This window comes from Xenopus laevis, chromosome 5L (genome assembly GCF_017654675.1).
Source record: "Xenopus laevis strain J_2021 chromosome 5L, Xenopus_laevis_v10.1, whole genome shotgun sequence".
In the NCBI taxonomy this organism is placed as follows: Eukaryota; Metazoa; Chordata; class Amphibia; order Anura; family Pipidae; genus Xenopus; species Xenopus laevis.
In genome coordinates, this window is record NC_054379.1 from 90,292,935 (window position 1) to 90,310,348 (window position 17,414).

At 37.6% G+C, this 17,414-nt stretch overlaps 1 protein-coding gene across 3 annotated transcripts in view; it reads right to left on the reverse strand.

The window, feature by feature from the left end:
• Positions 1 to 883: 883 nt before the first annotated feature.
• znf292.L (zinc finger protein 292 L homeolog) overlaps positions 884 to 17,414 on the reverse strand; it is a 36,663-nt gene continuing 20,132 nt past the window's right edge. For 2 of the 3 annotated variants that reach the window (XM_018263408.2, XM_041563029.1), the window contains 4 exons: positions 16,845 to 17,050; positions 14,187 to 14,323; positions 12,314 to 12,455; positions 884 to 11,841 (listed from right to left, as the gene is read on the reverse strand). In XM_018263408.2, coding sequence (XP_018118897.1) covers positions 4,906 to 11,841; positions 12,314 to 12,455; positions 14,187 to 14,323; positions 16,845 to 17,050 — 7,421 coding nt within the window. In that variant the 3' untranslated portion in view covers positions 884 to 4,905. Of the gene's footprint in view, positions 11,842 to 12,313; positions 12,456 to 14,186; positions 14,324 to 16,844; positions 17,051 to 17,365; positions 17,407 to 17,414 lie in introns of all 3 variants that reach the window. The other variant, XM_041563030.1, reaches the window with a different exon arrangement.

Consider the following 17,414-nt stretch of genomic DNA (forward strand, 5'->3'; position numbering starts at 1 on the left):
CCTAAGCTTAGTAAGTGACAGCAGCACAGAGCATGTGCAGCAAAGAAGATGGGGAGCTACTGGGGCATCTTTGGAGACACAGACCTTCCCTGCTTTGGTTGCCTGGGGCTGGTACAGAAGCCCAAAAGATAATGTACAACATTTAGCTCCTTCTTTAGTTTAACTTCTCCTTTCCCTTTTCTCTGTAATAAAATGTACCTTGTACTTGATCCGAACTAAGATATAATTCATCCTTATTGGAAGCAAAACCAGCCTGTTGGGCTTGATGTTTAAATGATTTTCTAGTAGACTTGAAGCTATAAAGATCCAAATTATGGAAAGATCCATTATCTGGAAAGTCCCAGGTCCCAAGCATTCTGGATAACAGGTCCAATACCTGATCCTTTGGATTCACTGCATGCAAAAACACTTTAAAAGCATGACCCCAGGTAATTTTGTAAAAATGCCTACTTCCCGACTATTCATGGGATTGCTGCATGTAAAGTGTTATATATACAGTATGCAGTGATTCCAATGGAATATTGGTGGGTAGGTATTTTTGATCACTTTGTGGCCTGTGGGAGTAGAGATTTCCCTTGTGCAACACAATGTATTATCTGTCATGTCCTAAGGGCAGAGTAGCATTTTGAACACTTCTCTGCACCTGTTGAATATTAATGAGGCAGAGAAAAGGGGATGCACTGAAAACAGAGACTTCCATTAAAAGTAAAGTTTCCACCTTTGCAAAGCGACGATATGCCTGAAAAATTCGAAAGATATCGTTTTCAGGCCGATCTTTGCTCAGCTCTATGTAGCCACATGAATAAATAAAGTTGCATTCATTTATAGAAAGTAGATAACTGAGGATTTTATGGACTACCTCACAAACAATCTCAGATAAATACACTGTCACTTATGATTTTATTAGTCTATCACAAAGATTGTACATGTATAAACTGAAATAGAGCAATTCTGCTTTACACTTTTATTGCTGACTTTTATGTGCTATAACACTGAATGGCTGTGTGCAATATAAGAAGGATAGAAACTAAAGATGAACGCAAAAAGGTAACGAGACATTTTATATCGGTACGGTTGTTTCCATGATTAAATGTTCTTACTGAATTGTGCATAGAAAAGGGCCAACATATTTTTAGAAAATAAGTGGTCCTTTTAGAAAAATAAAGCATTGTTCTCGAAATGCCCAATAATAACTTGCTAAAGAAATTTAAGGCACAATCTTTGCTGTTTGCAAATCCAGTATTTCCTAGATACCTCCAATGTGTTGCATTGAAAATGTAAAAGCCCCCAAGACTGCAAAATCATGCAAACTGCAGTTGCAGTAGCTCTCCTTCACTACATCTAAATTTCATTTGGAGACAGTGCTGGCTCTTCCAAATGGTGTCCCAGAGCTATTTTCTTCTTCAGTAGAACATTTTAATTTTATGCTTTATTGTGGACTAATTAATCTCAATTTCCTACTGTCTTTTTGACCATAAGCAGGCAATTTAGAACTTTACTGACAAACTGAGTGGGAACAAAGATAATGTAAACAAAAGTGCATTTAGGAATAGTACATTCAAGTTTTACTCCTGTTTTTAGCACACAAAAGTATAACGAATTAAATCAGACGTAATCTCTAAAAATTAATATGGCTAAAAATGAGCGTCTAGCTGGGGGACACGGCTAGGTGCAGAACCCAGAAGGAGACCTAGATTGGTGCCCTGCAACAGCAGCCCCAGGGGGTCATGGGCCCCCCAGTCCAACCCTGCACATGCCTAAAGGTTCAGCTTCTCAATGACTTCAAACGTGTCACAGGGGGCCACCATCTTGGAAACACTCACATGCTCAGTGGGCTCTGAGCAGCTGATTAGAAGCTACGCTTAGGAGTCATCGCAAATTATCAAGCAGAAAATAAGGTTGGCCTGTAATATAAGCTGATGCTACAGGGCTGATTAAATTCTGATGCTAGTTGCACTGGTTTCTGTACTACCATGTAGTAATTATCTGTACTAATTACAAATCAGCCTTATAGTGGGACATTTATATTCCAATTCAGAAATAGGACTCTGGAGAAGCGAACTTGCTGATTCAGCGATTCATTTATTCAAAAAGTGCACTTTTTGAATAAATGAATCACTGAATCAGCAAGTTCGCTTCTCCAGAGTCCTATTTCTGAATTGTGAAAGTCTGCAGGTCTTGCGGTGCCTAAACACTGAAGTTGAACCCTACACAATAACGAAAAGGATCTCATCATCCATAAGAATATATCTTTGGACATTTATATTCTATGTGTACTGTATATTGTGAGTCGGTCCCTAAGCTCAGTAAGTGACAGCAGCACAAATCATATGCAGTGAATCAGCAGAAAAGAAGACGGTGAGCTACTGGGGCATCTTTGGAGGCACATATCTTTCCTGCTAATGGGCTGTGGTTGCCTCAGGCTGGTACAGAAGCCCCAAGCATAATGTACAACTTTTCTAGCTCTTTAGTTAAGCTTTAGTTCTCCTTTAAAATAGATTACAGTGCTAATAATCACCCGGTTGCTCTAACAGAACGGCTAAAGTTAGATTTACTGATGATGGGTCTCCTGAGTGCAGTGTGAAAATCTTTATATTACTAGTATATAGTATTTTACATGAGCATTTCCCAGTATGATGCAATTCAGCTTTAGACTAGGCTCCCTAAAGGGCCAAAACATTGCCATTGAGATGTCTTTAAGCCAATAAACCATTTACTCTGTATCCTTCAGAAGCATTTTCCCCTTTGTGAGACAGCATGGAATACTGAACTGTTAAAAAGGATGTCATGATTTGTACTGTTTCTGAGACCTGCACTCTATTAACCAGCCCAAACCAGTCACTTGAGTTTGTAATATGCGTTTAGCAATCTTGCTTTTACACTATGGCCAAAACTATCACCATGTTTCTTCTAATCTGAACTCACCAACCCCCGCTCTGACAAGCACCTTGGCAGTTACGCTCTTTGTCAGAATATAGTGCAGTGCTAAATGCTAGTTGCAGGTTTAGGGTCAGTGCAGGCACATGTCAAAATGGGTTACTGATTGTATACTAACAGTACAGATTTGAACAGATGCTTGGCAGAAAAGGATTGCTAAATTCATTAACATTTTTTTACAGGTGTCGGCAGTCATGTAGACAGGCTTATATTGTGGACTGCAGAATATGGCCCACAGGGAGTGACAGGCATCTCTATACCACCAAATATACTTAGTTATTGAATCTGCTGTAAAAGATTCTGTGATGTGTCCTTAAAGGTCCTAATTTATACAAAAGGTTTATAAGGATAAATACTACAAAATACGATGTAAAAAAAAAAATCTCAAATATGGTGCAAAAAGCTCAAAACCTGGTAAGGTACAGCTATTCTACTAGGATAGTTCACTAAATAGTTAAGCAACCACATGTAATCTGCAGCCCAGGTAACTGGTACTACTCATCTACTATTGTCTCCGGTTAACACAAAATACGGCACGTAGCATAACAGTGGCAGTACCGAAAGTGACCAAACAGTTTTTTCACCTCAATAACAAATTGATGCATCTCACAGAAACGGAAGAAAACTTGTTCTGATCATGTAGAACAGTTGTATTTTTGTGAAATCTTTATGAGTCAGCAACACCTTCATAGGGTAGGACAGAGCAACAGGACAAAAGTATAAATATACTACAAGTCTGGTAAGGTTAGTACCCAATAAACCTATATACAAAGACTATTTTTGTAACACACTTAACATATACATTACTAGTATTTCTGATTTCTTAAATGCTAGTTTAAACACCTTGAAACCATGTAAATTAGCAAGAGGCCTTGGGAGCCACTTGAAAAAGAATACATTTTTAGAATATATTTTTCAGAAGCTGTGACATTCCCCATGACCAGTTTTTCATAGGATAGTTTAGGAATTATCTGCAAAAGAGCAACATTATTGTACCTAACAATATATCTATATCTAAAGTGTGTTTTTTTTTGTATATTTTCTTTTTGAGGAAGGTTATCATGAATGTTCCATTTTGGCTTTTGCAATTTTAGGATTAGCAATGGTTGGAGAGTTGGACATGTATTGGCTAGTGTATGAGCCAAATTCCTGTCTGCTCAACCAACATTGGCAGTTAGGTCAAAAAATGCCAATAGGAAAGGTTTGTACCATGATGATGATCTTCTCCTGATGAGGCTGCATAGGAAATTCATGTGATTTGAGCCAGTCAGTCGCCTTCCATATGAGTAACCAAATCAGATAAAGATTAGCTTGTATGGGGACCTCATCTTTCTGTGTGAGACCAACTGTCTTCGCCCCCCAAAGATAATCATAATTAACATGATCATTTTTCATTTATTGGAGCAGGCCTTTTGTATAAATTAGGGGCCAACAGTAGTAAAAATACATGGCAATGAAAACCATTACAAATACTTGATGAAAAATATATTTTTTACCAAATTCTGTCATAATGGGCGATTAAGTTAGCCTGTCAAAACTTGCAGATCAGAACTAGATTAATGTCAAATATGATCATTTTAAATGGAAAAAAACAGTATATAAATGTGTCATTTAATAGTTTATACTTAGGCAGCAAATGTGTTACAGTGATATTTACATAAAAAATGCCATACACAAGTATCACTTGCACAAAAGCAGTGAACCTGTGATCCTAACAAATCATAGACAATACACAAATTGTTAGATTTGTGAAAGGACAATTTATCAATAGAAATATTGAGGTTTTAAAACAATATTTACACAACTTAAAACAATCCCATTACTTAAGTCCCATAGGGATAAAATGGAGTAAAAACATTGCATGACTTGTGCCATGATTTTTTTGGCCAAGATAACCCCTAGAAAATAAAAAAAAAGTTTAATTAAAAATAAAAAAATACTTTAAATTGCATGCTTTTCTGAAACTTTTTATGCTGTAGCTTCCTCAGCTACTGCTAAAATGTTTTCCTTGGATGTGCTAGTCGGTTCATTCCTCAACATTTCACATCTTCTAAGAACAACAACAGGTTTCAGTTCATTAAGCTGCTTTACAACAAGGTCAATATAGTCATTGAATTTCTGATCTAAAACTATTTTTATATTGTCCATGTCTGAAAGGTGTAAAGGATTAGCAAATAATAAGTAAGGGTCACTCTCTGAACTCTCCAAAGAAAACTCGTCCACTTCTACTGATAACCGAATTTTTTTCTTGATTAGGTGCAATTCAGCATTGCTTTCTGCTTTAAAATCATCTAAGTCCACACTTTCCTCTTCCTGGGTAGCAGATGCCTCCAGGAATTTAAGGAATGATACTTCAAATCCCAAAGGTTTAAATGAGCTTAAATCAAATGCAGGTGGCTCCTCTGCAGTAGGCAAGGTAGCAACAACCTCCTCACCACTGACTGTGCTACTTGTTTCAGTTGATTGTATATCAGACTCAACAACTTTTCTTTTTCGATTTAGGACATGCTTTTGCTTATTGGTTCTTTTTAGGTTACTTGTTTCCTTCTGTGGTTCAGACTGGCAGGAGCTTGTCTCCTGAAAATCACTGCTTACAAAGGATGAAGTCATTGCTTGGCTGTCAGAACCTGTGCTATCTTCATTGCTCAGCTTTGAGATGAAAAGTTCTGCAAGTTCATCCATCTCATCTTTTTCATTTTCACTTGGCTGAGATGTAGATAAGCTAGATTCGTCAAACTCAAGCAGGCTAGGTACAGATTCTTTCTTTGAGGAGATCTCGTTGTTAGGATCTTCTCCATCCTTAAGAATTGTAGACTCCGTTTTGCTTTTAGGGCGTGCACGTCTTTTGCATACTATTAGAGAATTTCTGTGTTTTAAAATAAAAGCCCTTGATAGTTTATGACATTTATAATGCCTGATGATACTGCGTTCACTAGTAACCACAGATGTACATCCACGTATCATGCAAGGATATTGCTTTGCAAGATTATCGGAACATTCTACAAATGCAGCATCTTTCGGTTTCAAAGAATATGTATGTCTGCCATATTTTAAAGGTAATGTTTCTTGTTTTGTCTGTCCTTGTTCAATTTTTAGATCTCTGTCAACCAAACATCCTTTGGAGCCTTTCACTTTGAGGTCATTATTACCTTCCGTTTCACATTTCTGCTTAGGCACTCTAGGTTTTTCTTTCATGGGTTTTTCATCGGTAGTGTCTTGATCACTGAGACTAAATTTTCTTGGCCTAATTAGATGCTCCTTATGTTTGTCATTGTGCTTGTTAAAAATATGCCTTAACAAATTGGATCTTGTAGCATAAACACGATCACAACCTTCACAATCACATTTGTACATTTCCTCTCCATCCATTTTAATATGCCTTTTTATTTCATGGACTTCTTCAAGATGCTCAATGTAACTGGTACAACTAGAAAACAATGAAGCACAGTTAAGCTGATCACATTTAAATTCTCCAATATTTATTACAGAAAGTACATTTTCAATTTCTTCTGCTATCATCTCATGAAGTTTCATGTAGTGCTGTATAAGACTGCCAACTTCTTGAAATATTCTGGAGCAGTCTGTTTCCATACACCTGAACTCCTTCCGAGAAAAGCCATTTTCAGATTCTTCACCTTCTTCTAGTGAGAACTTTGAAACAGACTTGTGAACTGCTTGATAATGAAGCATTAAGTTTTGTTGTATAGTAAAAGCTGCTGTGCAGCCTTGATGAACACATTGGTACGGTTTATATGTACTAAATCCCTGGTCAGCAGGTTTGATATCTTTTTGGACATCTACTTTGTCTATTAATTCTTTTGTTTTTCTTCGTACTTTGGAGCCTCTTTTACATTTCTGGCTTAAAGCTTGAAGGATGTGAGAAGCTGGTTTACTGGGAATTTGAGGCGATATGGGTTCCTGCTCTTTAGGAGCTTCTACTCGCTCAACTGTCGGGGTCTCTTGATGCTGTCCCGTAAGCTCTTGTGGTTCGTCTACACTCTGTTCCATTTCTGGAATTGTGTGAGGCAATTCCTGGATATTGGCACATGCAATCTCACCAGATTTTCTTCCATATGCTCTCTTGATTTTCAATTTTACCATTTGTTCAGGTGTAAAATTATGCATTGACTGGCAATGTGCTCGAAGATTTGAATTTCTGGTAAACGTTTTTGTACATGAGGGTACAACACATTTGAAAGGAGCAAATTTTAGCTGGTGTTTCTTTATTTCCATAATCTTTTCTTGTGTATAGTAATGTACTTTTGCGTAGTGCTTAAACAAAGCGTCCTTCGTCATTGCACAATATGTACAGTCTACCTCCTGGCAAATAAAAGGTTTTGCATTACCTTTGTCAGGTAAAGATTTAGAAACATCCGGCTCTTCTACAACATTTAATCTTGGATTAGGGACAATGACGCTAGAAGTCATAGGCAAATAGTCAGGACATGCAGGGACTGAATCAATTCCTATGTTCTCAAACCTTACATTATCCACTAACTGAAGCTTTTGTACCAAATCCATGATTTCTAATATGTGTGCATCAGGTGAAGGATCAGCTTCTTGTGTTGGGGAAGCAGAACATATGGGGATGTTGAGTGTGCCATTTGGACTATCATTAACTGTGGCAGAAATAATATTTTGCATATCTCTTGATATGGTGTCTATGTCTTGGTTTATAGTATTTTGACTTTGTCGTAACGAAAAGCAAGCGTTTTCTGCATTACCATTAACTGAAAATACTTCAGCTGCTTGACAATTCAGTCCTTCAGTCTGTAGTTGTACTTCAGAATGATCTTTGCTGTTAGAGGCAAAGGTAGGCATGTCCAAAGAATCACATTTTTCTGGCTTATCGGGTGTTTGACAAATTGTATTAGCATCAGCGTGTGCTTTAATGCTATCATTTATACAGGATAAGAACAACTGTTTGTCTGTGTTGTTTAAATGCTTTGCAATATTTTCAATCAGTTCTGAGCTATAAGACAAGAAATTTGGTTGCATTTCATTTGGCATCTGCAGACTCCCCCCGACATTTTGTGGAAGGCCTCCTACTGCTGCTAAAAGATTTTTTGCTAGTTCATTTGAAGCATTGAATTCTGGTGTAACATCTGGATTTTTCTTCTTCTTCTTAGTACCCCCACACTTTTTCTTTTTTGCTGTTGAGGAAGAATTTTGTGGGCCACTGATAACAGATACTCTAGTGCTGCTTACAGGGGTTGACAAACAATTGTTTTCATTACCCGCATTCAAAGAGGCATTTGAGCACAACCCATTTTCAACATTATTGAACATACTCCCTTCAGCCACTGTAGCTACTTTATTAAAGTTATTTAAATCAGAATGTAGAATCCTGTGGCTTTCTTCCATTTTGATACTAGTTGGTGACATAAATGCAGTCAATGGGGTTGTATCACTACTCATATTTAGAGATCCACCTGAAGTCACATTCAATAGTCTGTTCTTTACAATTTCTGGAGTTTGCATTACCTTCTTGGTTTCATCTAAATCACGGGTTACACAGGAGGAGAAAAACTGAGTAGTTTGGTTGTTAGAAGAAATTGTTGGAAGAAATGGCTCTTCTTTGATGGAAACCTCCGGGCTATATGTCTGAGTAGGTGATTGTAATGTGTGTTTTGGACTGGAGGAAAGTATCATACTGGCCAACACACTGGCTTGGCCATCGACCTGTGGGACCACTTGGGAACCGTCATACTCATTATGAGGTTTGCACACAGCTCGTTTAGACAAATGGCCACCAAGTGACCTTGGGTTAGTAAAGGCTCTAAAACACCTGCTGCATATAAATTTCCCATCTCTGATTATTGCAGGGCATTTTGGTCGAGAACTGTGCCTTGGTTTTCTTTCTCTGTTTCTTGATGTTCGTTCATTACCGTTTTTAGTTTCAATAGTATTAGTAAGCATTGTGGATGATTTATCCAAGTTAAAGCTTGCATCAATATCTGCATTGTCAGCCTGCTTGGAAAATGATGATTCTGCATCTCTTTCCTCTTTGAGAAATAAGGAATTGGCAGCTTCTCCACCAGATAATACATGATCATGATTTGTGTTGCTACCTAGCTGTGTAAAGACTGTAACCCCACTGAGAGAAGACATGACTGGTAAAGGATCATTTTCAGTTGGCATCGGAAGAAATGGGTCAGAACCATTTTCAAATTTTAAAGGTAAAACAACTTTTGCCAGATCCTCAAGTTGTGATGTCAAGGTTGTACTAGTTAAATTTCCTACATCAGTTCCCAGAAGAGAATCTGCCACATTTTTTGACAAACTTTGAGAAATAATACTTTCAACAGAACTAAGAATTGGGTTCAGATTCTCAAGATGTGATGGAATAATGGGGTTTGGAATGTGTTGTAATTGACTGCAAAAATTAGGATTTGACCCACTCTGTACCTGTGGCTGAAAAACTGGATTACTGCAACCTTCTTCTGGTAATATACAATATGTAGGTTTGTCTTCTACAGAAGGTATTCCTGAATTTGCACGTTTCAATTTTTTTCTGTTCTTGCGTTCCATTTTAAAGTCATCGTAGTGATCAGGGTGGGCTGTCTTCATGTGTTTGCCCATACTTTGGACCGAGTTGTAAATCCTTGTACATGCCTCCACACTGCATTTAAATTTCTGTGGTGGTGATGTTTGCACAGGAACTGTTTTACCAACAGAAGGCAAAACATTTGTAAGCATACTGCTGGTTTCAAGTGACAATGATAAAGCATTTTCTGGTTTAGAATTGTCATTAAATCCAGACATATCTAAATTATTTTCACACAACTGAGAGGCTTGGTTGTTTGCTTCAAAAGGCATTAAACTACTAACCTGACTTTCAACAGAATTTGCAGATAATACTTCCATTTTATTTTCAACAGCATCAGAAGAGTTGACATTCTCTTTGTTTAATTTAACAGGGCAGGATGTTTTGCAACCTTCAAAAACTGGAAGACATGGCTCCTCAAAATGCAAACGTGTTAATTGTTTATTTTCATTTAAATTATTTGCTACCAATTTACTCTGATTGAGTACAATTTCAGGGCACCCATCAGGAGCTGATTGCAATTTGACATTGCTACTTGGGTGTACAGGCAAATCAGAAGGATTTAACATATCAGCCTCTGGTGGAAGGGTCTGGTGTAGTATAGCTGAAGATGATGGCAACATCTGGTTTAGCAAAGATGCAAAAGGAAGAACTTCAGTGATAGGAGGAAGATGATGGTCAAGCAAATGTGGTGTCTGCTGTATTCCGTTTGAAACAATCGATTCTTCTTTTTGGGGGAGGACTGCTGAAGAATGATTGGAATGATTTTCATGTCCAGGTTCAAAATTAGTTTCAACAGGACAGTCTTGTGTTGGTTGCTTGTTAGCCATAACAACTGTTCCTGGCATTTCAATTTGTTGAGGAGCCATGTTAGATTTGCTCTCTAGTAGTCTCTCTTCTGGTACATGCTCACTTAAGTGCTTTTCTAACTGAAGCTGAGAATGATAGATTTTTCCACAGCCAACATATTTGCAAGTAAATGTGTTATAGTGTTGTGCTTCATGATCGAAGAGCATGTAAGCAGCAGAGAAAATTCTCCCACACTTCGGAAACATGCACCTTGCTCTGAAAACTCTGTGTTCCTTCCTGTGAGATAACAGATCAGCATAGGTTTCAAAACTTGCTTTGCACTTCATTTGTATGCATATATATGGTTGGTCTCCACAGTGCATTTGTAAATGATCATTTAAGTGAGCGAGACTTACAAACTGGCGTCGGCAATACTGGCAAACAACTTTTTTGCTCTGAATCTCAAGAAAACGTGTTGCTTCCTCATCACCTTTGTGTCCCCTTACATGTGCAATTAAGTTTTTAAAGTACTTGAATCCTTTTTTACATAACTGCACAGGGCAGGCAAATTCATTAATCAGTGTCGGCTCTTCCTTTGGGGCAATATCAGATTGGTTGTTTTTCTCATCATCATCTGATTTGTCATTATCATTGAATACAATAAAATCATCTAAATAGAGACTGTTCTTCTTAATTGGCCGCTCCTGTTTAGAAACTGTTACAGGTTTTTTACTCTTACTAGCTGGTGCTTTTTTAGGCAGTTTTCCAATTCTTCTCAAGGGTTTCATTGTTTCCAGCCTTTCTTTGCAAGATTGTTTGACATGGAAGGTGACATGTGGAACAAAGTACTCTTTACTGCTGTACTGTTGTGCACATATTGGACAGCTGTAAATGCCATCTTTGAAATGTTTTTGTGCATGACGGACTATTCTGTGGCCAAGGAACTCTTTGTCACATAGTACACAGTACTGCATATATGCTTGCCAGTTCCTAAATCTTTCAGATATGTATCCACGTTCTCTCATTTTCTTAATGTTTTTCTTTTTCTGCTTTTCTTCTTCTTTCACATTGTTAGCATTAACATTATCAAAGCAATCAAGCCCATTTAGACAGGAGATTTGGGTAACTTCTTGGTAGTCATCTGTCTGATCGTATGCTTCATTGTCATTAAGCTCATCAATTGAAGACACAATAGATGCCTCTGCTCCCATTAATGCAAGACACTGGCGCTTTAGTGTTTTCCAGTCCCAGAACTCTGGATCAAATGGCCATCGAGTTTTTAATACAAGCAACAGCTCACAGCGTAGTGAATTTGGTACTGGAAGAGACTCCTCATCATACTTTTGGTCAGGCTGATTGTAAAGCATTTCAACAGCATAATATGCATCAACAGTAGGCTCAAGGAGAAATTCAGTGAGCTGACAAGCTCTCTTAACTTCCAAGTCATCAGGCAATAAACAGGAGATAGTCTTGCAGATAGAGATTTTTACTTTTGAGTTTTCACTTGACTCCAAACGCAGAGCTCGAACACACAGCTCAATACAAGTTGGAAGTCCTGCACCTTCAGTCTGTTGAGGAAAAATAAAAGAAGCATAACTATATAGTATGTATAAAAAACAAGCCATACAATAATATTCTGTCCACAAAGTATGGAGGTATTTACTAAAACTATGCTATTTTTTCAAATAACTATACTCTATTTCTGTTGGAGTAAGAAACACCATAGGTAATATTTTTAATGTGTACATGCGAGGCTTAATGGGTATCCTGACCTGTTCCGGCACCATGTTCACCAGCTAGTCTGCTTCAAAAAAGTACTTCTTAAAATACAGCACAAATACTAATAATTTATACATAAAACAGTGACTGTAAACCGTGCCTGTTCCCTAGCTTGAATCTCCAACAAGATGTGCATGTCATTCTAAAAATGTATATAATGTATATCATGTAAAGACTGGTTGCTGAGGGTTAGGGGCTTAAATTAGATACACTTATCTAGAGTTCATACGCAAACAATTTTAGTGGATGATCAAGGTTTACCTCTGACTGAATAACTTTGATCAGAAAGAAAATGTGATATACAGTTTTCGTCAACAAAGATAGCTGGCGACATCTCTCAAGATATATCTGTATTGATGGATCCACTCTTCTTTGTAACTTGCTCCAAAAAAGGGTTAGTTCCCTGTGGAAAAAAGTATTGTTTACTAAGAATTAGGAGGCAAATACAAAAATTAATACTTATGAGACAGAATTTCTCTAAACTGCAGTTTTTTTGTAAATAATGTGGCTGAGCAGTTATCTTAATTAGAATTCAAAACATCATCTGGATTTTTAGTTAAGTGTATGTCAAATGTATACAAAACCCCCCCAGCAATGGTAGCAAAGCTTTCCAATCCCAAAATGCATGCCAGAGTAATAAGGCAAGCAAAATAGGACACTAACAAGCTTCCCAAATAACAATAAAGATCTGTGCCTCCAAAGATGCCCCAGTAGCTCCCCATCTTCTTTTCTGCTGATTCACTGCACATGCTGTGTGCTGCAGTCACTTACTGAGCTTAGGGACCCAATCAAAATATACAGTACACATAGAATATAAAAAGTCACAATATGAGGCTGATTAGTAATGAATACAGATAATTACTACATGGCAGCACAGAAACCAGTGCAACTATAGCATCAGAATTTAATAATCTGCCCTGTAGCATCAACCTCATTTTCTGCTTGATAATTTGAGACATCCCCTAAGCTTTGCTTCTCAATAACTGCTCAGAACCCACTGAGAATGTGAGTGTCACAGACACTTTCCAAGATGGTGACCCCCTGTGACAAGTTTGAAGTCCTGGATCATTGCTGCTACTGAGAAGCGGAAACTTTAGGCTGGTACAAAAAGTTAAGTTTATAAAACATGGCATTTCTAGCCATATTCATTTTTAGAGTTTAGTTCTCCTTTAAAAGAGTAATCACCATCACAAAACCTTCTTTAAATAGTACACCACAATTTTTTTTGACCTACATCAGTTTTGAAATCCAAAACATTACTGTATAATATTCTAACTTGGGAAAAGGCATGCTAGGATGTGTTTTGGCTATAATCAAACATTTAAGTTTCTTCTTGTTATTTCTAAATGTGAAATCTTCAGCTATCTCTGACTATGTCCTAATTACATACTAACTCTCCTGCAGCAACTAGGAAATGCCCTCTTTTGGGGTTTTCTGTTGAAACACAACAGAAGGGCTATGAAAGGCTGTGGCCAGACAATAGTTGCTTTGCCATCTAAATTGGCAAAAATTATTATTTCCATTTGTGAAGCTAAGGGTAAAATAAAAAAAGAAAGGTACAGTTGTCCTTTAAAAATGAACAGTTTGAACCCTGTGGTCCTTTATCATGCTATATACTAATTTAAAGGCATAGTACATCACCTTTAACTCAAGGACTAGGACGTGCTGAAAATATTTTTTGCCTATTGTACACAATCTACTTTGTTCTTATAAGAACAAAACAAATCATCAGTCCACTGAGAAGCCCTCTGTATAAACAAAGTCCTTCCTTCAGCCAGCTGCTGCCTTTTTACATACATTATACAAAAGCCTCCTCATTAAATTGTTTTGATTGTGCTTGCATAAACCGTATGAAGAATGTGACTACTTTCAATACCAGATTTTGCTCTATTTAGTGCAAGAAGTAACAAAATCCATACATGAAAAAAGAAAAACTGGTTCTACTTCCCCTATAAATACCTGTCGCTGCACACTTACACTTTTCTTTTTACTGCATAACAAAAACCAAGCCTGAAGTATAATGTAACAGCCCAAGGTGATTGTTACATTATATTACTTTGCTTAACTGAAGAGGAAGCTACTGTTGGAATTAAGGTGTAGCTGATAGGATAGAAGCAACAACATAAAAACTCACCATGCACAGTACATTTCCCCAAACTGCAGCTGTCGAGAGAGAAAAGCTGCACATAGAATCAGTGAGGTTTTCTCATCACCTTCAGACTCTAGATTGCAAATCATGTCAAGTGCATCCTTGCAATCTACTTTAGCAATCTATAAAAAAAGATAAATATTAAAACGCTAGATAAGCTGGTATTTTATTATGTTTATTTTTGCACTCTGAACATCCTTTGGCGCACTCACAAAATGGCAATTAATGAATATTCTTTTACAAACTTAAAATTAACCGGGTTGTCCCTATTTAGTAAAAGACAACAATATTATTTTACCTTTTCATTATTTATTTTTCTATTCTATCCATATTCTAGTCTCTTATTTTATTCAAACCTCTGCCTGGCCACTAGGGTAAATTAGACAAAGACCTGGGGGCAAATTCACTTAGATGCGAAGTTGCGCCAGGCGCAACTTCGCCGCACTTCGCCAGGCGTAGTTTCGCCAGGCCTCCGCAAATTCACTAAAATCCGAATTTGCGCACAGGGGTAGCGTAAGGTTGCGGAGTTGCGCTAGCGTTCATTCGCTATATAAAGCGAAGTTACGCTAGCGAAGGCTAATTTGCATACGGCGCAAAATTCAAATTTCAATGGAGGAACACGTATCTGCACTACAAATGCCTAGAAAACCTTCAAATCAGCAAATAAAAATTTTATTTTGCCCTACACATGTGCCCACTGTCTAGGTAAGTTGCCATGAGTCAGGAAATGTAGGGGGGAGCCCCAAAATATTTTCGATCTTTTTCAGCCTATCAGCCATCATGTAGAAAACACGCCAGCGTTTTTTGGGACTTAGAAAAAAAATTAACTTTTTTTTAAACAATCCCTATCTACTCTATTGCGCTTCGCCAGGTCTGAGGTGGCGAAGGAAATCTAGCGTAAAAGGTAGCGTTCAGTACACTGCGCAAGTTAGTGAATTTGCGTAGTTTCGTCGTTAGCGAAAATTTGCCTGGCGTAAGGTTGCGAAGTAACACTAACGAAACTACGCCAGCGTTCGTTAGTGAATTTGCGCAGTAGCGAAAATGCCAAACGCTAGCGAATTAACGCTAGCGTTCGGCGCTTCGCGGCTTAGTGAATTTGCCCCCAAGTATCTGCTGAAATTTCAAGGTGGAAAACTGAAGAGTTGTTGAATGTGAACAAAAAACTATATAATAATATTAAAAAAAAAAAGCTCACAAAAAATACAAATACACACTGTATTATAAAATAACTGTACACATCATAAATGTGAAATACCCCTTTAAACAAAAAGATTTTAAAAAAAAAAAAAAAACCTTGGGTTACAATTATTACAAGGGTCTTTCTATACGTCACAAGGGACAATTCCTGCAATATTGATCAGCCTTGTTCCATTCAACATTGCACAGCTTTCATTCACTGAACAGCACAAATCCATCCAGTGTGTGAGGCTCTCTTGTCACAGTGAATTTCTCACTGCTGTGAAAGCAGCATTTAAACAGCTGCTGTAGGTAGAACACATTCCCAGTAGCAGTAAAAGAGAAACACCAATGGGCTACAAAGTGCCATGCTATTTGATGAAGCACAACAATTTTCAGATTCTGTCATGATTTGTATGGTGTAATTTTTTTCTAAATAGGTGTGTAGGCAGCCATCTTACCTAATTTTTCCTGGGCATGTGCTTTCAAAAGAGCCAGCACTTCCAGATGGAATTGCTTTCAGACAGGCTATTGTTTCTCCTATTCAATGTAACTGAAGGTGTCTCAGTGGGACAAGGATTTTTACTACCGAGTGCTATAACTACCAGGAAGCTATTATCTGGTTACCTTCCCACTGTTCTACCGATAGGCTGCTGGAGGGGGGGAGGGAATGGGAAGATATCACTCCAACTTGCAGTGCAGCAGTAAAGAGTGACTGAAGTTTATCAGAGCACAAGTTACATGTCTGGGGGCACCTGGGAAACTGACAATACGTCTAGCCCCATGCCAGATTTCAAACTTAAAAATAATCAGTTTGCGCTTTTGAAAAACAGATTTCAGTGCAGAAGTCTGCTGAAGCTGCACTATTAACTAATTCATTTTGAGAGAAAAAAAACATGTTTTCACAATCTCTCTTTTCCGGGTGCAGAAAGCCATTTTTCTGGAAACTGTCTGCAAATTCTAAGAAACAAAACTCCATCAAACAACAGGGATGGGAGTACACAAAGCCTTAATAATTATCTTTTGATTTGCCAAAAGTTATTAAAGAAAACCTTTATAGTATGCTAGGTCTTTTGTTATTCTCTGTATAAGCTTGAATCAATTTCATCATTCCTAATTTAGCAAACTGAATTGAATGTCTAAAATAATGGGTATGAGGAAATAGTGGGATAAAATAGAAAAAAAAAACCGTCAACAAGAAATAAGAAACATGCCATAATGAACAAAGTATTTGTCTTCAGCAAACAAGGTTCGCAGTGGCAGTAGTCACTCCAAAGCTGGTATTTGGGGGCACCAACTGTCCCACACTGAGCACTAGCACAATGCAAGAACTGTCATAAACATAATTCAGATAGAACATTTTCTCTTGGAGAATATGGTATTGAAATGTTGTCTGTCCTCTCTTTTACACATAGTAAGTTATGCACAATATATTGTTTTGGAGATTTCATGCAAAATTCAACTTACTTCCTCTATAAGCTTAATATTTGGTGAAGCCGCACAAAGGCAAGTCAGGTAGAGTTGTGTAAAGTTGCCTTTTTTACTCATTTCAAGGTGGTCTGAACACAGTTTTGCCAAAGTAGTTGCTGATGCCACTTTAGTGAGTTTAAGGAGTTGCTTAATTCGCATTTCCAACAGGATTGGAGCTTCTGATACCAGGAACTGGTCAATTACTACAAAAGAGGAATCACAGTGAGAATTGTTAGTGGCTTAAGAATTCATTCATAATTAGGAGTCTATTCAGCATTGCTCCTGCCAAATGGATCTGTACTGATAGGGGGTAAATATTTTTGTAAAATCTTACTGGTTCAGAAAGTACCCTGTGATACAGCATTCCATATACAGTGTTTTCTGTGTAAAGCAAACTGTTATTAATGAGTAAATGGCTTTGTATTTTCTCCCCTGCCATTGGGGTTGTAAGTCAGTAGATAAAATGCATCTTAGACTGAGCCAGATGGAAAGGGTATTTGATCAGTGTAAAGCATTACCTGTAAAGACTTGAAGGGTTGAAATACATGGCCATTTCCTCCTGACAGA